The 26,401-nt window shown below is 34.8% G+C and overlaps 3 protein-coding genes and 1 pseudogene across 13 annotated transcripts; 3 read left to right on the top strand and 1 right to left on the bottom strand.

Annotated features, from left to right (window-relative positions):
• The first annotated feature begins 633 nt into the window (after positions 1-633).
• LOC106413560 lies at positions 634-4,532 on the top strand (annotated as a pseudogene).
• An 8,171-nt stretch (positions 4,533-12,703) lies between these two features.
• On the bottom strand, positions 12,704-13,216 carry LOC106413533 (uncharacterized protein PHLOEM PROTEIN 2-LIKE A7-like). Its single transcript, XM_013854295.1, has one exon. The coding sequence runs from the start codon at positions 13,214-13,216 to the stop codon at positions 12,704-12,706; it is 513 nt and encodes a 170-aa protein (XP_013709749.1).
• A 2,750-nt stretch (positions 13,217-15,966) lies between these two features.
• LOC106424081 (ribosomal RNA small subunit methyltransferase B-like) lies at positions 15,967-18,261 on the top strand. 11 transcript variants are annotated; one of them, XR_007325587.1, is made up of 6 exons: positions 15,967-16,442; positions 16,661-17,082; positions 17,215-17,328; positions 17,570-17,653; positions 17,761-17,848; positions 17,926-18,261. XR_007325587.1 is itself a non-coding variant. In XM_022708949.2 (6 exons), exons 3-6 carry the CDS (start codon positions 17,402-17,404, stop codon positions 18,055-18,057), a joined length of 327 nt encoding a protein of 108 aa, XP_022564670.1. In that variant the 5' UTR covers positions 16,152-16,442; positions 16,661-17,082; positions 17,215-17,401; the 3' UTR covers positions 18,058-18,261. The 11 variants fall into 11 exon arrangements, 2 of the variants coding, with proteins under 2 accessions (XP_022564670.1, XP_048617792.1); XR_007325566.1 differs by adding an exon at positions 17,413-17,484 and having other exon boundaries at positions 15,970-16,442; positions 17,570-17,848; XR_007325577.1 differs by adding an exon at positions 17,413-17,424 and having other exon boundaries at positions 15,971-16,442; positions 17,570-17,848.
• Positions 18,262-25,204: 6,943 nt separating this feature from the next.
• On the top strand, positions 25,205-25,930 carry LOC106400711 (ethylene-responsive transcription factor 2). The gene is given in 1 exon segment (NM_001316171.1): positions 25,205-25,930. A coding segment is annotated over 1 exon segment (690 nt). The 3' UTR covers positions 25,895-25,930.
• The last annotated feature ends 471 nt before the right edge of the window (positions 25,931-26,401 follow it).

Raw genomic sequence — 26,401 nt, 5'->3', positions numbered from 1 at the left:
CACCAACGCTTATGCAGTTTCTCCTTTAAGTCAAGCGGAACCTTCCAAAGCTGCCTCCTTTGCCACGAGAGGGGACTTAAGCTTTACTGAGAGAGCAGAGCTGTAACGTTTATCTGAAACAACGAGGGGATCAATTTCAGTATGTGTGAATCAAAGACAATCGGAGCCTTCCACCAATGCTTATGCAGTTTCTCCTTCAAGTCAAGCGAGAACTTCCAAAGCTGCCTCCTTTGCCACGAGAGGGAACTTAAGCTTTACTGAGAGAGCAGAGCTGCAACGTTTATCTGAAACAATGAGGGATCAAATTCAGGATGTGTGAATCAAAGACAAGTGGGGCCTTTCACCAATGCTTATGCAGTTTCTCCTTCAAGTCAGGCGGGACCTTCCAAAGCTGTCTCCTTTTCCACGAGAGGAAATTTAAGCTTTACTGAGAGAGCATAGCTGTAACGTTTATCTGAAACAATGAGGGGATCAACTTCAGGATGTGTGAATCAAAGACAAGCAGAGCCTTCCACCAATGCTTATACAGTTTCTCTTTCAAGTCAAGCGGGACCTTCCAAAGTTGCCTCCTTTGCCACGAGAGGGAACTTAAGCTTTACTGAGAGAGAAGAGCTGCAACGTTTATCTGAAACAATGAGGGGATCAACTTCAGGATGTGTGAATCAAAGACAAGCGGAGCCTTCCACCAATGCTTATGCAGTTTCTCCTTCAAGTCAAGCGGGAGCTTCCAAAGTTGCCTCTTTTGCCACGAGAGGGAACTTAAGCTTTACTGAGAGAGAAGAGCTGCAACGTTTATCTGAAACAATGAGGGGATCAACTTCAAGATGTGTGAATCAAAGACAAGCGGAGCCTTCCACCAATGCTTATGCAGTTTCTCCTTCGAGTCAAGTGGGACCTTCCAAAGCTGCCTCATTTGCCACGAGAGGGAACTTAAGCTTTACTGAGAGAGCATAGCTGCAACGTTTATCTGAAACAATGAGTGGATCAACTTCAGGATGAGTGAATCAAAGACAAGCGGAGCCTTCCACCAATGCTTATGCAGTTTCTCCTTTAAGTCAAGCGGAACCTTCCAAAGCTGCCTCCTTTGCCACGAGAGGGGACTTAAGCTTTACTGAGAGAGCAGAGCTGTAACGTTTATCTGAAACAATGAGGGGATCAATTTCAGTATGTGTGAATCAAAGACAATCGGAGCCTTCCACCAATGCTTATGCAGTTTCTCCTTCAAGTCAAGCGAGACCTTCCAAAGCTGCCTCCTTTGCCACGAGAGGGAACTTAAGCTTTACTAAAAGAGCAGAGCTGCAACGTTTATCTGAAACAATGAGGGGATCAACTTCACGATGTGTGAATCAAAGCCAAACTGGGCCTTCCACCAATGCTTATGTAGTTTCTCCTTCAAGTCAAGCGGGACCTTCCAAAGCTTCTTCCTTTGCCACGAGAGAGAACTTAAGCTTTACTGAGAAAGCAGAACTGCAACGTTTATCTGAAACAATGAGGGGATCAACTTCAGGATGTCTGAATCAAAGACAAACAGAACCTTTCACCAATACTTATGCAGTTTCTCCTTCAAGTCAAGCGGGACCTTCCAAAGCTGCCTCCTTTGCGACGAGAAGGAACTTAAGCTTTACTGAGAGAACATAGCTACAACGTTTATCTCCACCTTCTTCTACTCATCGCTGTAAATAAACTTCGGTTCCTTGTTTCTTGAGTTTCACCTTGTGTCTTACCTTAAAACTGACACTTGACATTGTCTTTGCTTCTGTTCTGTTCTGTTAGCTGTTTATCCCTCAACCCAAGCGGGGCCTTCCAAACCTACCAATGCTAATGCTCTAAAGAACAGAAATCTTGAAGCCTCTCAGCAGCCTACGTAAGCTTATCCCGGTAATAAAACTACTACTCTCTACGTTTTGTTTATTTCACTGTGCCTCTTCTGAATCTCAAACCTTTTGTGCCTTTCCTTTCTTTTTATATACTTCATTTTGTGCTTGCAACTTGATTTTGAGTTTTCTTCTTCTTCTGATCCTCCATTATTATTGTTTAGACCGCAGATCTAAGTATGATGATGCTCTTAAGAGGCAGAGTCAAACACATAATGGGGTGACCATCCCACTAATGGAGAGGGATCTTTGCCCTCGTGAGAAAGTGAGCAAAGCTCGTAGGCTTTTCAAGATGATCTTCAAGGAGCTCTTGGTTGATGTTGAAGCTAAACGCACAACATGTATTGATCACGACGTTAGGATGATGCTCAAAGAGCAGAACATGTGTGTTAACACAGATTATAGGGTAGGAGAAGTTCCTGGTATCCTAGTTGGTGACGAGTTCGAGTACAAAACTGAGATGAGCGTTGTTGGTCTACACTTTGGGATGATGTGAATCAAAGACAAGCGGGGCCTTCTACCAATGCTTATGCAGTTTCTCCTTCAAGTCAAGCGGGACCTTCCAAAGCTGCCTCCTTTGCCACGAGAAGGAACTTAAGCTTTACTGAGAAAGCAAAGCTGCAATGTTTATCTGAAACAATGAGGAGATCAACTTTAGGATGTGTGAATCAAAGACAAGCGGAGCCTTCCACCAATGCTTATGCAGTTTCTCCTTCAAGTCAAGCGGGACTTTCCAAAGCTGCCTCCTTTGCCACGAGAGGGAACTTAAGCTTTACTGAGAGAGTAGAGCTGCAACGTTTATCTGAAACAATGAGGGATCAATTTCAGGATGTGTGAATCAAAGACAAACGGGGCCTTCCACCAATGCTTATGCAGTTTCTCCTTCAAGTCAAGTGGGACCTTCCAAAGCTGCCTCCTTTGCCACGAGAGGGAACTTAAGCTTTACTCAGAGAGCAGAGCTGGAAACTTTATCTGAAACAATGAGGGGATCAACTTCAGGATGTGTGAATCAAAGACAATTGAAGCCTTCCACCAATGCTTATGCAGTTTCTCCTTCAAGTCAAGCGGGACCTTCCAAAGTTGCCTCCTTTGCCACGAGAGGGAACTTAAGCTTTACTGAGAGAGCAGAGCTGCAACATTTATCTGAAACAATGAGGAGATCAACTTCAGGATGTGTGAATCAAAGACAAGCGGAGCCTTCCACCAATGCTTATGCAGTTTCTCCTTCAAGTCAAGCAGGACCTTCCAAAGCTGCCTCCTTTACCACGAGAGGGAACTTAAGCTTTACTGAGAAAGCAGAACTGCAACGTTTATCTGAAACAATGAGGGGATCAACTTCAGGATGTGTGAATCAAAGACAAGTGGAGCCTTCCACCAATGCTTATGCAGTTTCTCCTTCAAGTCAAGCGAGACCTTCCAAAGCTGCCTCCTTTGAGGGAACTTAAGATTTACTGAGAAAGCAGAACTGCAACGTTTATTTGAAACAATGAGGGGATCAACTTCAGGACGTGTGAATCAAAGACAAGCGGAACCTTCCACCAATGCTTATGCAGTTTCTCCTTCAAGTCAAGAAGGACCTTCCAAAGTTGCCTCCTTTGCCACGAGAGAGAACTTAAGCTTTACTGAGAGAACAAAGCTGCAACGTTTATCTTCACCTCCTTCTAATTGTCGCTGTTAATAAACTTATGTTCCTTGTTTCTTGATTTTCTCCTTGTATCTTACCTTAAAACTGTCACTTGACATTGTCTTTGCTTCTATTCTGTTATGTTAGCTGTTTATCCCTCAACCCAAGCGGGGCCTTCCAAAGCTGCCAATGCTAATGCTCTAAAGAACAAAAATCTTCAAGCCTCTCAGCAGCCTACGCAAGCTTATCCCAGTAATTAAACTACTACTCTCTACCTTTTGTTTATTTCACTGTGCCTCTTCTGAATCTCAAACCTTTTGTGCATTTTCTTTCTTTTTATATACTTTATTTTGTGCTTGCAACTTGATTTTGAGTTTTCTTCTTCTTCTGATCCTCCATTATTATTAGTTAAACCGGAGGTCTAAATATGATGATGCTCTTAAGAGACAGAGTCAAACACATAGTGGTGTGACCATCCCACTAATGGAGAGGGATCTTTGCCCTCGTGAGAAAGTGAGCAAAGCTTGTAGGCTTTTCAAGATGATCTTCAAGGAGCTCTTGGTTGATGTTGAAGCTAAACGCACAACACGTATTGATCACGACGTTAAGATGATGCTCAAGGAGCAAAACATGTGTGTTAACACAGATTATAGGGTAGAAGAAGTTCATGGTATCCTAGTTGGTGACGAGTTCGAGTACAAAATTGAGATGAGCATTGTTGGTCTATACTTTGGGATGATGTGTGGGATTGACTATATGGAAATGAGTCCAAGATTGACTTTGAAAGAAGCCAATACAGTAATGTTTTCAAGGGTGACCAGTTGATTTATTCTAGAGTGGAAAAGGTTTGTTGAAAGGTATTATGGCTTTGGTGAATAGCATGAAACACAAAGCTTAAGTTCGAGTGATACATGAAATACAAAGCTCAAGTTCGAGACAAACAGGTGTTTGTGTATCTGGGCGTATATGTGGTTAAAAGTTAATCGGAGAAGAGAGGAACAGGACTGTTCAAGTTTCTGCTAGAAACGGCTTGACCTTGACGTGGCAGAGAAGCGGCTTGACATGTCATCCTTTTCGTGACTAGGTTTTTGACTTTTGTGTCCAGATTAAAAGATGGGTCAATTAGCCAAATAGCCAAAATTTGAAGTGAAATTAAGAGAATGGCATTGATTTTGACGTAATTGGGTAACTAACATTTAAGGCCCATTTGATCCGGTAATACCCTTGGTTGGTGCAAGTAACCGGTGAAAGATAGAAAGTTAGATGACGTAAACAAATTGAGGTATGGCTAATATTTAAATCACATCTGAGTGAATATAAGGAACCACGTCACATATTTATAACCACAAACATATGTTTCAGTGTTCTATTCCACATCACCGAAATAAAACAGATTTCTAACCTCACTCACATACTCTAATACTAAACATTATCTCAAATCTAACCCATATATACTAAACATTATCCAAATCCCACCCCAACCCCTTAATACTAAACCCTAAACCTTAATCAATAAACCCTAAACTCAAATACATAACTCTAAACCCAAATATAAATTCTAAACCCAAATATAAATTCTAAACCCAAATAGAATGAAACAAAATAAATAATATGGTATATATTGGTAAAATTATGAAATGTCTATAATTTCGTAGAAGAAGTTGATGTTGATCCCAACTATACCTCCTCATCTTCTAAATACTAAACCCTAAACTATATTCACTAATCCCTAAACTCAAATATAAACCATAAACCCAAATAGAATGTAACAAAATAAATAGTATGGTATATATTGGTGAAATTATGAAATATCTATGATTTCATGGAAAAGGTTAATGTGACCCAACTGTACCCAACTATACCCTAAACTTTAATCCCTAAACCCTAAATATAAACCCTACACGGAAATATAAAGCCTAATCCAATGTCAACCCCAATCTTTCATAAACTAAACCCGAATAGAACAAAATGATGAAATATCTATGATTTCATGGAAGAAGTTAATGCTGATCCCCCAACCATATCCCCTCACCTTCTAAATACTAAACCCTAAATTATATTCACTAAACCCTAAACCAAAATATAAACCCTAAACCCAAATATAAATCCTAAACCCAAATATCAAAGTCTAAAAAATTACATATATTATGTAAAATTAAATTATATTATGTAATATTAAACTACACAATCTAGATCATAGCACGATATTTACTTGTTCAAAAACTATATTTCTTAACAAAATAAAACACTCTTTAGTAATCATCAAATGTAATGGAACATGATAAAATAGAAGAGTAGCAGAATATATCGCATTTCATAACAAGAATAGAACAAACATAACACATATTGTTTTACATTTCTATTCCATATGCGAATAGAATAGAACAAACATAATACATATTGTTTTACATTTCTATTCCATATGCGAATAGAATAGAACAAAACAAACACTGTTTATCTTCTCCGATCAACTTCATCCACGGCGAAAAAATGTAACTGTATCTCGCAACATCAGTGGAGATAATACATATAACCGTATCAGAGAGACAGATTTTGTTGTTGATACAGTAAATAGAAGAGAAGAACATACGGTGGTGACGGAAAATGGTGCCATTTGCATAGATGGAGGTGATCGCCACTACACAGGTCTTTTCGGCAAGGATCAACACAAATTGGAATGCGAATCAGGAAGGGATTGTAATCAGAGAATACACGGTGGAGAGAATCTGGAGTGAAACTATTCAAAGGGGTGTGAATCTGGAAGAGACACGACATATTTTTGCAAAATAGTAATTTTTAATTTTATTTTTTTCTAGCAGGTTTCTCCGGTTTCAAGCAGGGGTAATACAGCAATATTATATAAAAGCCATGTGAAACAGTGAAAAGTTAGGGTAATTGGCTACTCAATCAATTATGCTTTTTTGTAGCGTCATCTCACCTAATTTCCCTTAAAAGAATCAGATCCTTTTATTCATTCTTTTTGTTTTTTTCTTAAGCATTGCTTTCTTTTCTTTTTTTTTTTGGGCAACAACATGGTTAATTTTTGTAACGTGTTGGAAACGTGTTGGACATATTCTTGAGATAAATACGTTCCTTCAGGTTTTGTAGCTTTGCAACACGGTCATGGTTCTAACTTCTTGGTTGTGACAAGCTCCATAGGGTAGAAGAACAATAAATTAAAAATAAAAAACCCTAAAAACTAAGACTATCTCCAATGGTTTACTCTATTTTCCATTTCAAAATAGAGTAACTCTATAATAGAGTTTAATTCTACTCCAATGTTACTCTATTTTAGAGTGAAAAATAGAGTGATAAACAAAAAATAAATAAGTTATTCTATATTTAGAGTAAACCTATTTCTTACTCTATTATAGAGTGGAAAATAGAGTATCATTGGAGCATATTTACTTTAAACTCTATTTTAGAGTGGAAAATAGAGTGGAAAATAGAGTATCATTGGAGCAAATATATATGCTTTGTTATTTTATGTTTTTATGAGAAAATAACAAAAATAATAAAAATTTATCTATAAATAAGTAAACATATATAAACCACCGATAATTAAAATAATTACTTCGTTTTGTGCTTTTCCCCTGAGTCTTGAAAATTTGAGGGAACATGTCTTTTTATATATAAATCGTTTGTTCTGTACAATCATAATGAGTGTATGTTAGTTTTTTTGTTTGTTTTGAAAACACTTAAATATTAATCTAAGGGCTCATTTGCCCACTAGCCATATTTCGGTAACACATTAAGAATATGGCGTTGATTTTGACGTTATTAGATCTCATAGCATTTAGGCAATATTTTTCCCGTTTTGTCCTTTTTTTGAATCGGTTGCCAGTAAAATTATTTCTTCCTCCAGTCATCCTAATTTATCTTAGAATGAAACGACGTTGATGATTATTGCGGCAATAGTGGTTATCGCGCCGCTGGCGGTGGTGGTGATTACAAACATGGTGGCTACAATAGAAGTAATTAAGGATGAAACAGAGCTCGTCAAATCCAAAACAAGCAGTGCTGGTTATGTTATGACTGCGATGATTGGAGAAAGAGATAATGTTATAGAAGAAGATAAACAGTAAATAGAATAAAACATTCTAAATGGTATAGTTCATATTAATGAAATTATAAATAGTTTAATAATAGTAGAGGTAATGTTTACCAAAACATCTACCCAAATCTTTCATAAACCAAATCCAAAACACTAATCACTAAATCCTAAAAAGAAATATAAACTTTAATCTAAATTTTAAATCTATACATAGTGCATAATATGAAATATTGTCAAAATAGAATAGTAACAAATGAAATAGCATAGTACAGTACATAGTAACAAATGAAATGGTAATACTAATCACTAAACTTTAAAAAGAAATATAAACCCAAAACACTAATCATTAAACCCTAAAAAGAAATATAAACCTTAACACAAATATCAAATCTGCACATAATACATAATATGAATCATTATCAAAATAGAGTAGTAACAAACCAAATATGAAATAAGGTAATGATTACCCTAAAGTTAACCCAAACCTTCCATAAACTAAATCCAAAACACTAATCACTAAATCTTAAAAAAAAACTCAAGACCCTAATCACTAAACCCTAAAAAGAAATATAAACCCTACACCAAATATCAAATTTTCACATGGTATATAATATGAAGCATTATCAAAATAGAATAGTAACAAACAAAATAATATAATATATATATTATTATTAATGTTCAAATTTTGACATATATATATGATTGCAGGGAAAATGATTATCCCAAAGTCAACTCAGATCTTCTATAAACTAAACTCAAAACACAAATCACTAAACCCTAAAAAAAAATATAAACCCTACCCCAAATATCAAAATATGGACGCATTATATAATATGAAACATTATTGAAATAGAATAGTAACAAACATAGTATATATTGTTTAAATAGTATATAGTACAACTTGAAACTTATATGATAAATGAAGACGCTTCAACCATATCGTGATCTGTAAAATTCAGAAGTTTATATGATTTATGTATCAGATATTATAGATTTGGAGATGTTTGTGGTGATTATAGAGTTAGTGATGACGGAAAAAAGTGATGGAGATGGAAGAAGAGTGTGGTAGTTGATAATGTAAGAAGAAGAAAAAAAAGAAGTAGTTTATCTTTCATTAACCGGAAGAGTAAGGGTAATATAGTATATAATACAGAAATAATGGAGGTGTTTTTTTTTTTTGGTTAGATATTTAATTATGGTTTATTTCGTAGCTATAGAACCTAATTTATAGTATGAGTTTCTCGATTGTATATGCAAGACCACAATAATAAGAATTTGCTCTCTTATTAATCTTAAGGAAAATCCTCTCAAAACCTTAAGCTATCTCTCTAACAATCTTAAAACTCACAAGGGATGCAACAGCTTTGCAACTCCTTTATATAAGACTTAGATATCTCCTAATCTTATTAGTAATAGCTTTTATAGATATTTCCTAATCCTCTTAGTAAACCATATCTCGGTGGGATTAGGTTAGCTTCTTCTTCAAGCTAATTCAAGCTTACTCCAACATTCTCCCCCTTAAGCTTGAATCCATTTCTTGATAGATCTTCAATGCCGATTAAACTCCTCATCTCTTTGTACCGAATCCTTGCGAGCGCTTTTGTTAGAATATCAGCTCGTTGCTCGCTTCCTGCTATGTGATGAACCTCGATCAAGTTGTTATCAACACATTCTCTTATGAAGTGGTATCGTCTATGAATATGTTTGCTTCGATCGTGAAACACCGGATTCTTGGTAAGAGCTATAGCCGATTTATTGTCGATGTAGATAACCACTTTCTCACATGATTTACCAACTATCTCACTAAGAAGTTCTTGAAGCCAAATAGCCTGCTTTGCTGCCTCAGTTGCTGCCATGAATTCTGCTTCACATGATGATAGAGCCACCGTTTCTTGCTTCTGAGAACACCAAGTGATTGGTGAGTCTAAGAAATAAAAAAACATGACCAGTAGTACTTCTCCCATCATCATCATCAACGTTGTGGCTCGCATCACTGTAGCCACTAAGTTTCGAGTTAGTTCCCCTCTTGAAGGTAAGACCATGAGAACGAGTTCCCTGCAAGTAGCGAAGTACTTGTTTCATTGCTGCTGCGTGTGAAGTTCTTGGCTCTGCCATATACCTACTCATTACCCCAACTGAGTAAGAGAGATCGGGCCTGGTGTGAAGAAGATATCTGAGACACCCTACGTTTCTCCTGTATTCCTTCTCATCTACTCGTCGCTCATCACACGCCTTAGATAATTTAAGACTTGGATCCATTGGAATATATACCATGTTACAATCTTGCATTCTAGTTTCTTCCAATATCTTCTTAGCATATCTCTCTTGCTTCAAAGTGATCCCTTCAGCATGTTGATCGACCTCAATCCCTAGGTAATAAGTGAGCTTTCCTAAGTCACTCATCTCAAACCGTGCGGACATCCCTTTCTTAAATTCAAAGATCATCTCCAAGCTTGTTCCTGTTACTAGGAGATCATCAACATATACGGCTACGAGAAGGAGATGTTCTTTGTTTTGACGTCGGTACAGAGCCGGTTTCTTGGCGCATTTGACAAATTTCATCTCTCCAAGCACTTTATTTAACTTTTCATTCCATGCTCTTGGAGCTTGACGCAACCCATAGAGAGCTTTGTTTAACTTGTATACTTTGCTCTCTTGTCCTTTGACTTCGAAGCCTTCGGGTTGTGAGACAAAAACTTCTTCCTTTAGATCGCCGTGAAGGAATGCGGTTTTGACATCTAGATGATGTACTTCCCATCCTCTTGAAGCCGCCAAAGACAATATAAAACGAACTGTTTCGATGCGTGCAACTGGCGCAAACACCTCATCAAAATCAACTCTGTGGCGTTGAATGTAACCCTTTGCCACCAATCTTGCTTTGTATTTGTTGATGCTTCCATCGGAGTTTCGCTTTACCTTAAAAATCCACTTTAGACCTATTGCTTTGCTTCCAGCAGGAAGGTCTGTCAGATCCCACGTCCTGTTCTTCACTATTGAAGCTATCTCGTCTTCACAAGCGTCTCTCCAAACCTTCTCTTGCCTAGCTTCTTCAAAGTTTCATGGTTCACCGTTTAAGCTTAGCAACAAACGTTCTCCTTCCACCTCTGCGAGGAGAATATAATCATCTAAGTAGCTTGGCTTCTTGGTCTCTCTTTGCGATCTTCTTAATCCAGGTTCAGTGATCTCATCATCATCTTCTTCCTGTTCTTCATTGAGATCATGATCCTCTACCTCAAGATCCTCTGTTTCATGATCCTCTGTTTTTACTATTTCACTGCCGCTAACTTCTTTACGACCCATCTCATCATTTTTCTCTTCACATCTCATCTCATCATCTCGATCAATCCCATGATTTCCATATTCTCCAAACTCGACATTGAGTGCTTCTGTACTGTCTTCTTTCTCGCAATTCTTCCAATCCCATCTTTTGCTTTCATCAAATATTACATCTCTGCTAACCACCACCTTCCTATTTATTGGATCAAGTAACCGATAGGCTTTCGATCCTGGTTCAGTACCGAGATGTATCAGTAGACGTGATCGATCATCTAACTTTCGCAAGTGACCTTTCTCAATTTTGGCATATGAGACACATCCAAAAACGTGAATGTGGTCAAGTCTTGGCTTTCTTCCTTTGTACGCTTCGTATGGCGTTTTGTCCACAAGCACCCGTGTGGCTACTCTGTTAATGATGTATGTAGCATGCCTCACTGCTTCCCCCCATAGGTAATTAGGCACGTCCATATGCTTCAGGATGCTTCTGGTCATACCTTAAAGTGTTCTGTTTCGTCGTTCCACAACGCCATTTTGTTGAGGAGAGTATGGGGCCGTGAGCTGTCTCATAATTCCATTGGTTTCACAGTAGGATTGGAATTTGTTTGACACAAATTCTCCTCCTCTATCACTCCTGAAAGTTGTAATAGTTGTTCCTGTCTCTTGCTCAACGATTGCTTTGAACTTTTTAAACTTCTCAAACGTCTCTCCTTTCTCTCCAAGAAGTATCGACCACATATACCGAGAATAATCGTCAATAAGAACAAATATGTACCTCTTCTTTGATGGTGTGATAGGTGTTATTGGGCCACAAAGATCTCCATGTATGAGTTCAAGAGCTCTCTTAGCTCTAAAAGACGTTGCCTGTGGGAAAGGATGCCTTGCTTGTTTCCCAAGTAAGCAGCTTGAACATGTGTTCTTCTCGATTGCGATCTTAGGTATTCCGTCGACAAGTTCTTTGTTGATCATTGACCTCATTGATTCTCTGCCTATGTGCCCCAACCTTGCATGCCACCTTGCTGACTCACTTGGTATCGAGAGTTGCAAGCATCTCTCAGTGACAATGTCGATGATAACCTTGTATAGGCGATTTGGTGATCTCTTTGCTTTTGTAATCAATTTGCCGTCCTTGTCTCTTAGCGTGAGGTACTCGTCTCTCATCCTGACATCACAACCAGCTTCCGTAGCTTGCCCGAAACTGATTATATTGCTTTTCAAGTCTGGTATGTAATAGACATCGGCCAAGAGTTTCTTTCCTCCATCTTTGCTGTAAAATAATATCGAACCCTTGCCTTTGATATCAATACGTGAGTCATCACCAAACCTTACTTTTCCTGTGACAGACTCGTCAATTCGTTTGAAGTACTTGCGGTTGCCAGTCATGTGATTACTTGCCCTATTATCTAGATACCATATATTATCTTTGCTTGCCTCGAACGCTTTAGGATTGACATTCTTCTCATTAAGATATACAACCTCTTGTACCATTAGTTCTTCTACCTCTAGTGTGCTTTCATCCTTGGTCTCAGTAGTCTCTTGTAGCTTTAATAGACGATCAGGGCAAGTAGATGCATAATGACCATACTTATCACAGCGGAAGCACTGAATTTTTGAGTAGTCGAAAGTCTCTTGGTAACGTTCATTATACCTTCCTCGTCCTCTCCCGCGGTTATAATAGCGTCCACCGCGTCCACGGCCTCTATAGTTGTTGTTGTAGTCGCGGTTTTGTGAGTTTGAGGTAGGCTGAGACTCGTTATTTGCATACATGAGTTTACTCTGTGTTTTCTGTGTTTCTTCTTCTTCTTGCACTCTTTCTTCATATGCTTTCAATCTACCGATAATATCTTCGAAAGTTGTAGTTTTGAGGTCAAGTACTTGTTAAAGTGATGCAACGATGTGTATGAACTTCTTTCGTGGAAGACTAGACAAAAATTTCTTCACGAGTTTGTATTCTTCAATGTCTTCTCCTAGAGCGGTTGATTTCGATGAGATTTCTGCTAGCTTTCCAACAAAATCATCAATAGATTCATTGTCTTTCATCTTCAATCTCTCAAAATCAGACATTAATGTATGTAGTCTTGCTTCACGAACACGATCTGCCCCCATATATCGTGATTTAATCGAATCCCAAACCTTTTTCGCCGTATCTAGGTCGCCTACTTGCAGCACAAGTGTTTCAGGTATGGACTGAAAAATTAGGGCTGTGGCCATGTCGTTCTTTTCTCCGTTATCTGACTCATTCTCCACTGCATCCCAGACTTTATGTACTTTTAACAAAAGTTTGATCCTTATTGCCCAGACCGTGTAGTTAGTTGTTGTAAGCATAGGGCACTTTATCGTGGAAGAAGAGCCTCCTCCTTCCTTCGGTTTCGCTATAACAATGTCCCCCATGATGATCTTTTAAGTGTTTCATGTAAGCTCTGATACCAAATATAGTATGAGTTTCTCGATTGTATATGCAAGACCACAATAATAAGAATTTGCTCTCTTATTAATCTTAAGGAAAATCCTCTCAAAACCTTAAGCTATCTCTCTAACAATCTTAAAACTCACAAGGGATGCAACAGCTTTGCAACTCCTTTATATAAGACTTAGATATCTCCTAATCTTATTAGTAATAGCTTTTATAGATATTTCCTAATCCTCTTAGTAAACCATATCTCGGTGGGATTAGGTTAGCTTCTTCTTCAAGCTAATTCAAGCTTACTCCAACATAATTCCCCTTAATCTAAATATGCTCTATCCAGAAAACGTTGAGCAGACAGCAGAGGGCTCTCTTAACTAAACCATAAAGACAGCACATAAGTAATGCTTCCATTGGTGACAACTGGATCCACGAAAGGTCTCTGCATATGAAGCAGACAAAGGGCAATATATCTTTGTCCACGTCGCTGATGTCAGTGCCGTCATAATTCTCATCTTAAACTCCTATAGCTGTATTTATCTTCCCATTCTTTCTATATGTTCATCCCACTTTGTAACACCCACAGTCATGTGAGGCTAATCCGCAGTATCCAGTATCTTTGTAATCCTTGCAAATATCTGGCTTGTGTGAGCCTCCGACATTCTCGCTAGATATTGTTTCCTCTCTTCTCAGCCCAGCTCTATGATCCCCTGAAGCAACTCATAAGACCGGTTGAATACCTAAAGAGACCCACAAGAAATGTATAACATCAATTAATTGGTTATGTAGATAAATCATAGTGTTAATCAGAAAAATACATTGTACCTTCGAAGCACTGTAGGTAACCTTTCACTCCAAACCATTAAAAACCTTAGTAAGCAGCATGCATTGAGTTTTCAGTCTTTCTGCATTTCTCATATTATATATAGCTTTCAAACACAACCCACTTACATCTTAACGAATGTAATAAATGAAATGTGTGACACACCTTTCAGCTGTAAGGAGGTCATTGGGTTTAGAAGACAACATTTTCTGGTAGGTGAAGAGAAAGAGGTTCACCACGTGGAAACTTATGTGAGAAAGGAATAGGCTTCTTCTTCCTCATGTACCTTCGAGCTTTATTATTCCCAACCTGTCACATTGAGGGCACGCATTTCAGCCAAGAAAAGTAACAATGCAGCTGTGAAAACTGAAAAGGGACATTGGACCTTCCAATGGCTTCTGCAGAAGGAGTTCCTCTCCTTCTCCTTTTCATCTTCTCTTAACTTCTGATATGTAATTACGGCAATCAATAGTTCAATGAAGAGGAACACTAATCTTAGTTTACATGGAAAACTAAACAAATAGAAGTACTAACGTCTGATATGTACGTAACCATGGTAATCAATATTAATATTTCAATAAAAAGGAAGACTAATCTAATATTTTGTCTGTTTGTAATCGGCACAATATTGTTACAATCATTCCCTATAACAATACAACTAACAAGAAATTTTCAATTCGAAAGTATTTTACAGTAAAAGTTTTTTTTTTGTCTTTTCTATAATGATTTCACTTTAAATATGGGAGTAGCACATCATCCAGTCAAGATAATGAATCGTTTTTGGTTTATGCATGTCGGACCAGATTAATAATTTTATTAGATTGGTTATATATGTTTTGAGTTTATTACAATATAATATGTGTTAAAGGTCACAAATTTGTAACTATATATGTAAACCGATCAATTTGGCTGTCGCTTTACATAAAAGAAGATAACAATATCCTCAGAATTCTAGAATTGCATAAAAGGGGGTTATAAACTTTAGTCTATATACTCCAATACACGAGGTTACAGAGATCATGTTATCATACAACAGTTTATTTTGTCGTGTCAATACAACAATTAAGGTGCCAAAAACAATGGTTTTTTGGCAATGATTATATGGTAACAAATCTTAATGAACATCCAAATCATGACAACATGAACGGCATGTCGTTTTCTTGTACAAATCTAGCCTCCATTACCATTATTAGTAGTTGTTGCTCAACATCTAGTAAAGCCAGTCAATTTTTTTTTTGTTGCTCGTATTATAAGACGACTTATTTAGCATCTCACAAGTAATTAACTATTTTCCATATAAATCTATATAAAAAGGGTCATGAATATCATTATATTACATTAATGGTTGAACAAAAGAATTACAAAATTCAATGGAAAAGGATAATTATAATTGACCATTGACCAATGATACAAAAACAACAATTTTCACCAACAAATTTTTAGTCAACGTGACAACTACTCAGCATTCTAAAATGATTAACTGGATTCAATTTCGAGTCTGTTAGACCATCTCCAATGTATTTCTCTATTTTTACCTCTAAAATAGAGGAACTCTATAATAGAGGTGGATTTTACTCCAATGTATTTCTCTAAAATAGAGATTTCTACATATAGAGTAAAAAATAGAGGAATGCTATTTTTTCCTCTATAAATAGAGGAAAATATAGAGATCTCTATTATAGAGGAAGAAATAGAGGTGGGTTGGAGCAATTTCACCTCTAAATGCTATTATAGAGGTGAAAATAGCAATGGGTTGGAGATGCTCTTAGAAGGAAGGTGATGATTCATTTATTTGAAGTGAACTTTGAATTCTCTCTTCTATGTGAGAAAACATATAATTAAAAGAATTATTATCCTCTTCTTTTTGAAGAAAATATCAAACATTGCGGTGGAGACGCACGTGCGCGGTTGTTTGCACGTAACGATTTTGAGTTTGCTAATAGAAGAAAAGAAAGGTTTGAAAAGTCAGCGTTCAAAGTCAGACAAGACTGGATTTGGTCACCTTCAATGTTTTGATTTGCTGACAGGTTCCTTGGGATTCCACAACAAATAGTATGTTTCTATATATATATATATATATAAAAAGAATAACACATTGGTCAAAATCACAATCTTCTTTATATATATAATAGGTTTTCATTCTCTCCCATCTATGCCAACAAAGACGCCACGTCATAAATTGGACTCTCCTGTGCGCGACACGTATCCCGTTAAATGAAACGCAGCGTGTTATGGCAGCGGGCTTCGCTTAGGCTTTGTCTCGCGTTTTGTTTTTGCGGCCCAACGACCAGCGACGCGACCACAGGAGAGAAAGAACCCGTCCTGATTCACGCCTTCGTGTTCTTCGTTTCTCTTCGATCGGCGGACGGGGCGATCCAGTTTCTGTAACAGTATGCATTGATTTTTTGTCTTAAATCTTCTTAATTCGTAAACCCACTACGAAACTTTCGATTGCGCTGTTCGTCGGCGAAATCGTGTATAAATATGTTACAATCTCTCCTCTGCGAATCGCGATATCAACATCTATCTTCTACACATCTCACTCATTTTCATATCTTTGTGATCATCTCTCTTAATGGCTAACTCAAAGCCTTTTTTCGATTTGAAGTCCGGTAGGTGTTCATCGGTTGTGGATGCAATGTTGCTGCGGTACTGGGAGGCTAGAAACGTCAAGGGTGGTGGGGAGCTTATGTGGGTCGACATGCTAATGGTGGATATTAAATTGAGTGGTATTCGTTTCTCAGTCTTCACTATTTTGATTGTTCCGAGTTATTATACCGATCGTATCGATTTCCAGTAAATTAGCATTGGTTCTGTATTTTTTTTCCCCTTTAATTAGATGGACTGTTATTTAGCATTGAGATCGATTTCCAGTCAATTAGAATCGATTCTGTATTTTTTTTCCTTTTTTATGAATTTATATATATAGATCTCAGTGGTGAAACCTCAGCCAGGAGATATGATATTGAACGCATGTGCTGCTCCTGGAGGGAAGACCCTTTTTCATGGCATCTTGCTTGAAACGCCAAGGTATTCTTACATAGGCTCACTGTTCTAATATTCATCTGTTTTGAGAATGATTTGTGCTCTATTGACTGATTCCATTCCCATCCTCAAACCGGCAACCTCACGTTGATTATATGTATGATATATGCTATGCAGGCTGATGCTATGGACGTGAATGAAGGACGGCTAAGAATTCTTGGGGAGACAGCTAAATCACACCAAGTTGCTGGACTTATCACAGCCATTTATTCCGATCTACGTGTCTTTGCTGTGAGTTAATACTGTTTGAGTAAGTGAGTTTTACAAGTGTGTAAGCTACTCACATTGCTTTCTTCAAACTCAAATGCCTTTTAGGAGACAAAAGAGGTAAAATATGATAAATTGTTGCTTGATGCCCCGTGTTCTGGAATCGGTGTCCTCTCTAAAGTTAACATGAGCAATTTTTTATCATACTGTTTTTTCTTAGTTGAATAGCTTAACATGTTCCTTCTCTCTCTCTCTGTTTGCATAGAGCGGACTTGCGCTTGAACTGCAAACTGGAGGACATGGAAGAACTTAAGAATCTACAGGATGAGCTTCTTGATTCTGCCTCCAAGTATGCACACACCCTGTAGATAGATTTTAATTCTCTAAAAAAACTAATACGAGACCTAACTAATACTTCTCTTTCTGTCTTAAATTAAAATCTCAAAAATTGGTGAGGCCTGGTGGATTCTTGATATACAGTACTTGCTCGATAGACCCTGAAGAAAATCAAGGAAGAGTCGAAGCGTTTCTCCTAAGACATCCTGTAAGAATCTTTATAGTCCCTTTGCTTTACTTTCAAATGTCGATATTTATAAGTTATCTCTCTTCTTGCTTTCACAGGAGTTCTCGGTAGATCCAGTAGATAGATTAGTACCATCAAGTTTTGTAACGTCGCAAGGCGTCTTTTTATCCAACCCAGTGAAACACTCCTTGGATGGAGCGTTTGCAGCCCGTCTCGTTCGAGCTTTATGATGTAAAAGTCAAGCTTATTTTCTCTGATCATCTTGATAAAAGAGAGATAGGGTTACATTTGTGTATCTGATGAGCTCATCCAACTACAGTTTAACACAAGGAATAATGTAAGGCCAAATCAACTCTTGGTGTATAGTTAAAATATAAACATATGTTAATTAACAAAATAAATATGTATTGTAATTTTTTTGTTTTAAGAAACCATAAATACTTTCAAATATAGCATGGTCTATAAGTGAAACATAACATAACTAATAACAAAAACATACCCAGTAAAACACTAAAATTTAATTATATTAAAATACAGATATAATATGATGTGAAATAAATATTTTCTAAAACACTGTTTCCTGTTTAGAAAATATAAATAATAATTTATATTATTATAAAACTATTATATAGTATTTTAAAATTGAGATTTAATTATTTTATCAAATTCTATTATATTTAACTGATTTAGCTTGGTGGTACACTAGTTTATTATCATGAAATAATTTGTATAAATGTTTTTAAACTTGAATCTTCCTGAAATAAATATAGTATTATTTTTTAAACTTAAGAATTTTTTCTTATGTCAAATTGAAGTAAAAATAATAATCAGAGTATATAGGTCATTACATTTTCTGAATTATTTTTGCTAATTTTATATTTTCTAGAAAATAAATAATAATGAAGACTTCTGTCATTATTAATGGATTTATAATATCGTTTTCAATCTATAATATTTTTTAAATACTTCCTTAAATTAATATATATATATATATATATATATTTATATGAAATAGTTTTTATTGTAACTTTCCGCCCGTAGGACGGGCCAACCCTAGTTGTTTATATAAGGTGGTTTTATTGGTTGGAAGACTATTTTTGTTATCTCCAATTTTATTTTGTTTATAATTTTAAAAAATATTTTATTAAATTTATTTCGAAAGTACATCTAAAATAAAACAAAATAGTTTTTTGTCAGCAAATAAAATAGTTATATAAACCTATTTAGTATGATTTTATTTTAATGTTGTAGTAAAGATATAGCTACAATTTTTTAATAATATTTTATAAACACAGCATAATTATCAGTACAATAAATATGTATTAACTCAATTTCTATAGAAAATAATCTATTCTATTAAAATAGAAGTCATAATCTCATTTCATGTGTGATTTTTAAGTTGGATCATCCATAAATATTTGTATTAAATGTATTTTAATAAAACTAATAATATATAAAATCTTTGAACTACTTTAAACATAATATTTTCTGATATTTTTTTCATTTTAAAAAAAAAAAATATATATATATATATATTAAAATTTTCGGAAAATGTTGTAAAAGATTTCAACAAGATTTAATTTTTAAAAATTATATGTAAATATTTTCACTAATTTCGTGATTAGATTTGAAATATTATTATACATTAATATATTCAGAGTTATCATTTATAAAATGAATAATAATATTCTATCATATTTTTATCTGTTATATGCTCACAATAAATCATATTTAAAATAAAATTATTATGTTAGCATTTTAACAATATCATAATTTTCAATACGTTTATGTGAATATTTTAACTAATTTCGTAATTAGAAATGAACTATTAATATATATAAAATTATTGTTTATAAAATTAAAATAAAAATTATATCCTACTTTTATCTATTTTATAATCATAATCAATCATGTTAAAATAAAATTATTATATTGAACTACATATGATAAAATTATATTTTAGAATGATAGATTTATAAATTTTATTTTCATAAATATAAAATATTTATGTTTAAAAGTACATTATGATAATTTTTAACACGTTTATGTGAATATTTTAACTAATTTCGTAATTAGAAATGAACAATTAATATATATATGTATATATATAATTATTGTTTATAAAATTAAAATAAAAAGTCTATCCTAATTTTATCTATTTTATAATCATAATCAATCATGTTAAAATAAAATTATTATATTGAACTACATATGATAAAATTATATTAAAATAATAGATTTATAAATTTTATTTTCATAAATATAAAATATTTATGTTAAAAAATACAATATGATGATCTAAAGGCTTAACATTAGCAAATTACAATACAAGTATAGAAATTAACATATCTTAGACTTTTGTATATACAATAATATATTATATAAAATGAATAAACATAAAAATATTAATAAAAGGAAATACAGTTTTGAAGGGCGATTAAAAATTTAACATAAATTAAATACAAAATAATTTTCAAATATGTTTTTTTGTGTATATATTAATTTGTTTAATAACTAAATACAAATATAATAAGATAAATATATAATGAGAAGCAACAAATACATGTGACTGTTTTAAACAATTGATTATTTACAACATGTAACCTATTGTATTTGAAATAGTTATATAAACATTTAAATATATGATTAAAATTAAAAATGTATACCACTAATGATCTAAAATAAATATATATGCATGTAAAACTAAAAATAACACCCGCACGGTTGCGCAGATCAAGATCTAGTTTATAGTCAACTCTCAACCAATTATCCATGAAATTTTTAATCTTAAGCATAATTTTTATAAAAAAAATAACATCATGGACATAAAAAAACTTATTTATGTATCTTTCTCCAAATAATAAATCTTATTATAATTTTTATAAACTGTAGCAGATAATTTACACCAGATATTAGTGTATAATTATATTATTATGGGTAAAGCCATGACATTTTAAACATTTCCCAAACCATAAAAACAAGTTTTGTGTATTTCGTTAAGATGAAACCATGAAATTAAAATGAAAAAAAAAATATTCAGTTTAGTAAGGTATAAAAAGAACCCAAGTGGATGTATCTGAAACCGTCCAAGTGATAATTTGAGGATTCAGCTGCGGAGTTCAAACATGAAAACGGACGTTCAACTACTACACTGATATATTATATTCTTTTGATATTGAATTAATCAAACTAATTTAATAATAAAATGGAAGTTAACCTGATTGGATCCATGCTTTAAATACTTAATCATCCCCCCCGTTAGAAAACCTTAAACACAAATATTAATTAACTGTTGTTGAATCAAACATGACATCATGCGGTGAATAAAACATGACATCATACATAATTGTTTTCACATCCCGAATATATGACTGGTTTAGACATATAAATTGCTTGATTTCTAGACAGTAAAACGTTTATTTATTTATTTTATCGTTAGTTAAAGACCACGTAATGCAAACGTCAAAGCTAGTTTCTCTGCACATAAAACCTGTATCATAAACTTCTGGTTATTCGTTGTAAATAGTCTCCACCATATTAGCTATAAATTTGTTCGTATTATTCAAAATGGCCGAAGGCTTGCGTTTACACAAAACTAATACTGGGATCAGAGCCGGTCCTACAAATTTAAAACCTACAAGCCAAAACAAAAATATGGCCAAAATATAGGAGGGAAGCTTTGAACCTGGCCTTGGGATATTTGATGACAGCCATATTAACCACTAGACTAAGTGACTAACACATATTTTGGCAAATATGTGACTGATAATTTACTTATTTATTGATAGCTGGAAGCTCATGCTTTAATCTAATTTGGGTCAGGGCCGGCTCCGACTGGAATCAATTAGGGATCGAAAATAATACAATATTTTAAGAGAGCTCAAGTGACTGTTGTCTAACTGTGCTTCCGTGAAAGAGGTCTCTTTTGCAAGTGGACACACGTGAGAGACCCACCATTCATTTGCTTGTAGCATTGTATGGTTTATTGATTGAACTCTAAGTACAGTACAAGGAAAAAGACAAAAATAAAATAAAAGGATAGATTATATACAAACTTCCAAATTATTTGTGGAAAGAAATATAAAAAGCTATTTGAACCAAAGGGGAAAAAACCACAAAGATCAGTTTGAACTATATGAATTCTCAAATGGATTTCTCCTGAATGCCTTTTCATTAAGAATTTAGGATTAGGGTAGCACAAAGGTTTATTTCGTAATGAACTTTCAATAAACATGAATTATTATTTTATAAAGAAGTTGGAAAATGAAGATGGAGTTAGAAATTTAGAAAATTAGTAGTATAAAGGAAAGGTAAAAGGGAAAGAAAAAGTGAGATGATTAGTTTGTGACCAGGAGAAATGTATCCCGATTTGTGCAGACATTTTAATAGTGCCCCATTCAAATAGCTATGAGCCTATGACCCACCTTGCTAAAATTTTGTTTTACCACCAAACCAAAATCTAAGCTAGATTTCATGTAATTAAATATATCTTATTCAGTACGCATTTGTAATTTTAATATCTTATCGCTAGGTGCACAAAAAAGAAGACGCTAGTTCTGTTTTTTGAAACATTTTTTTTCTGAAACACAAAATTTAACAAAACAAAACATATAAACATACGGTATACCAAAAGACAGGTAACACTGTGAACATTAAAGAGATATATAAACGCATCTCATAGCTAGTTCTGTATTTTTTATACTAGGGGCATTGCCCCCGCGCAAGCGCGGAGTTGTGGACAAAATTCTTGTTTCATCTTAATATTTGCTAGGGTTATTGTAGTTGTGAATTTTGCGTTTTGAGTTATTTTTCAAGGTTTTTTTATTGTTATAGGATTAGAGTTGTGATGATGAACTGTGTATGCATTGTTCTCCACTTATGAAGTACTAAACTATGTTAATAATGTGATTTATATAGTTCGTGTTGTTGTTTGCTGTGTCAGTGAGACTTATTGTTTGTTTGTCTTTTTAATTTGTTTATTGTACTGTTGAGAGTACATAAATTATATTAAAGTTGTTGAAAGTACCTTTTGTTTCTGGATATTTTTTCTCCAGTTTAGTTGTGTAAGTTGTGTGTATTAAGTAATAATTTTTATTATCTTTATTATATTTGTTATATGTTTTTATTTTATTTTTAAACTTGTTGCTCTTACCGGACATTTAAAACAAATACATGAAGACTTGTAGAAATAACTATAAAATGATTGATAGTTATGAGTATTTAGGCTTTAATGAATTTTAAACGAATTTATGTATTTCTTATAAAAAAACAATAGCATTGACATGTTGAAATTGGGCATGTAAGCTATTTTTATAAGACAAGAGGAGTGAGCAGGTGGAGATGTTGTTGCCGCCTTTGTGTCTGTCGGGATTATCTCTTGTATCTCCTGTTGTGGTTGTGTTTGTTTATCTTTTATTTGATGGGTAATATGTAAACAAAAATCATTATTAGATGTATTTATCAGAGTTCATAACTTACTCTGCTTTTTTGTTCAGGTAATTTCACTGATCTTGGTTGTCGTCTTCGTCTTCTTCGTTGCGAAAGTAAGTTTGTAAATTGTTACATAGCTGGCCGTGAAGTTTGTATTTGTTTAGCTGACTCGATTTATGTGTCGTTGAGTATTAGTTGAGGTGATTGGTTTGATATATTTATTTTGAAGTTTATTTTTAAGATTAGACAAAAAAGAGAGGTGATTATTAATGATTCGTCTTTTTTGGAATTATAGTTTTTGGTGTTTTGATTGTTTGGGTTGTTATGGTTTCTTTAAGCTGTAAAATAAAAGTTTGTGTAAAATTAGTTTGATAAGTAAGAGAGATAAGTAGACGACCACATAATTTGGGTAGGAAATATTTTTGATTATTGATGTTAGCACAATATTAATAATAATATAAAGATAATTGTTTGTTGATTGTTTCTTACGGATCAATGAGGAGACAGATAACGACTCAAGTTGTTTCTTTGCTAAGGTCAGAGCCTTGGACATAACGGATTTTCCCAACCACATCTGCGAGTTTAAATATTAGTTATGATAACGAAACATATTATAAATCCAGATGCAATATGATAATATATAAGGGAGTTGTAGGTTTGTGTTCGCAATCACTTAGAAATTGTCAACAGTCTAATAATGATTGGAGATTGATCTCAGGAGCATCTGTGTTGACATCATCAATAATAGTTGGTGAGATGAAACGAATGAGGAAAAGATGATCAATTATCTTGTACATGCTTGAGCACCTAGCAACCTCAAAACGATCGACTTTCACAATGGAACCGACTTTTAAAGATGGCATGTAATGATTAGCATGCCAGGCCGGAAAAAAACCCATGAATCACGAAATCGGCAAATAATATTATTTAACAAAGAATGATGAAATCAATTAAAAACAATTATACTAAATAAATGTGATAAATAGAAGATTAACGTGATGGACTTTATTTAAAAATGAAACTCATAATACACTTGTAGGCATGGCCCACATAGAAGACCGAAAAAGCAAAGGTTTCCAACTTTCATAAATATATATTAGTTGCGGCCATCATTGTACAAAGTATTCTTTAGTTTAGTGGTATAAATGTTGGTGTTTATAGTTCAATAACCTAGGTTCGAACCACATGCTTAACAATTTTTTCAAACTTTTTAAAAGTGGGATCCACTAAGACGCTGAGGTGTCACTTCAGGAAAGACTCAACTCTCCTATTATATTATAGATTCTGTCTCATAGCATATAATATTTCTTTTAACTAATAAACTCTTATTTTGAAAGTTATATTTATGTGTAAATTTAAAAAGAAAATTAAAAGCTTGTTGTTTATATCTCCAATATATTAATCGTTTTTCTAAACCCAAATAAAATCGTTACATTTGAAAAATCAAATGAGGGAAAACATACCCGCTGCAAGAAAAATAGCAAATAATAACGGATGAAGACCTTGGTTTTATTAATAAACCAAACACGAGACAAGTTGCTTAATAAAACCGGAATATGAATTCAAAACCAATCGACAAAACAAAAGACAAGTTGCGAGACAAAGACCAATCAGAATCTCGCTTCCGTAAATCTCATGACGTCATCTTGACCCTTAAGCTTTCGTTCTGTGGATAAAGCGCACGTGTTTTAATTCATGAACCTTCGTGGTTATGAAAAATCCACAACTTTCATATTTTCCAGCCTTTTTTAATTTCCCACTATATTAATAAAATTTAAAAAACATGAAAAACTAATTTAAATTTTCCAGGTTCATGAACCTTATCCCCTCTAGTATCCACTATATAAACCTCTTCACCATTGTTCCACTGAGAAAAAAAATTAGACATTTGACAATTCAATTATAAAAAAGAAACATAACAAAAAAAAACTCATTTTCTCTGTAATGATGTACGGACAGAGCGAGGTAGAATCCGACTACGCTTTGTTGGAGTCGATACGACGTCACTTGCTAGGAGGAGAGGCCGAGTTGTGGTTCGCTGAGTCAATACCGAGTTCTTGTTTCACAGAGAGCTGGGGAGACTTGCCGTTGAAAGAGAACGATTCCGAAGATATGTTAGTCTACGGTCTCCTTAACGACCCCTATGACACGTCATCGCCGTCGTCCGACTTGAGTTGTATCACCGACTTCTTAGACTTAGAAACGTCCTCGAAGCGCCCTAGCGATCCTCCGGTGGTTAAAGCCGAACCGGCGGAGAGCTTCGCAGCGGCGACGGTGGAGAAACAGAAGGCAGCGACGGCGAAGGGGAAGCATTACAGAGGGGTGAGACAGAGGCCGTGGGGGAAATTCGCGGCGGAGATTCGAGATCCGGCGAAAAACGGAGCGAGGGTTTGGTTAGGGACGTTTGAGACGGCGGAGGACGCGGCGTTCGCTTACGATAGAGCTGCTTTTAGGATGCGTGGTTCCCGCGCTTTGTTGAATTTCCCGTTGAGAGTTAATTCCGGTGAGCCTGATCCGGTGAGGATCACGTCAAAGAGGTCTTATACTTCTTCTTCCTCAGAAAACGGGAAGCTGAAACGGAGGAGAAAAACAGAGAACGTACCGTCCGAGTTCCAGGTGAAATGCGAGGTTGTGTAAGAGACACGTGTCAGTTACTTGTTGGTTTCGAAGCTTTATGTGTGTTTTGTAGTAGAAAGTTTTGCTATTAAAATGTTGTGGCAGATAGTAAAGTGTTCCTTAATGTAAATTATTTGACATGGATTTCATTTGTTTTTTTTTATTGGTCTCTCTTTCACTATATAGAGCCATTTCCATTAATAAATTCGTACACAGATATGAGATCATATGATGTGAATATGGTCCAACCGGAATAAAACCATATTACAAAATGTTTTATATGTATCAGTTTTGTATTGCAAGACGAGACATAACAATACTAGTATGTATTACTGTCATCACACTGTCATAACACAAATTGAATGTGTAGGGGGCGTCTATAAATTTTATTGAATTGAATCGTAGTTGAATTATTCACCCTGTTGTTTACATAGAATATAAAAAATTCAGGGTTTGAATTCTACGTTTGGATTCCCTTTGACAACCTTACTTTTGACCAGATTATGATATGCGTTTAATTTAATTCAG

The sequence above is a fragment of the Brassica napus genome, chromosome A2 (assembly GCF_020379485.1).
Source record: "Brassica napus cultivar Da-Ae chromosome A2, Da-Ae, whole genome shotgun sequence".
Taxonomy (NCBI): Eukaryota; Viridiplantae; Streptophyta; class Magnoliopsida; order Brassicales; family Brassicaceae; genus Brassica; species Brassica napus.
This window is presented reverse-complemented; position numbering and strand designations above follow the sequence as displayed.

Coding starts and splice junctions, on each gene's coding strand:
- LOC106413533 (XM_013854295.1), bottom strand. CDS start 13,216: ATGGGGGACATTGTTATAGCGAAACCGAAGGAAGGAGGAGGCTCTTCT.
- LOC106424081 (XM_048761835.1), top strand. CDS start 17,432: ATGATAAATTGTTGCTTGATGCCCCGTGTTCTGGAATCGGTGTCCTCT. Junction 17,485..17,569: donor GAATCGGTGTCCTCTCTAAA/GTTAACATGAGC, acceptor CTGTTTGCATAG/AGCGGACTTGCGCTTGAACT. Junction 17,849..17,925: donor CGTTTCTCCTAAGACATCCT/GTAAGAATCTTT, acceptor TTGCTTTCACAG/GAGTTCTCGGTAGATCCAGT.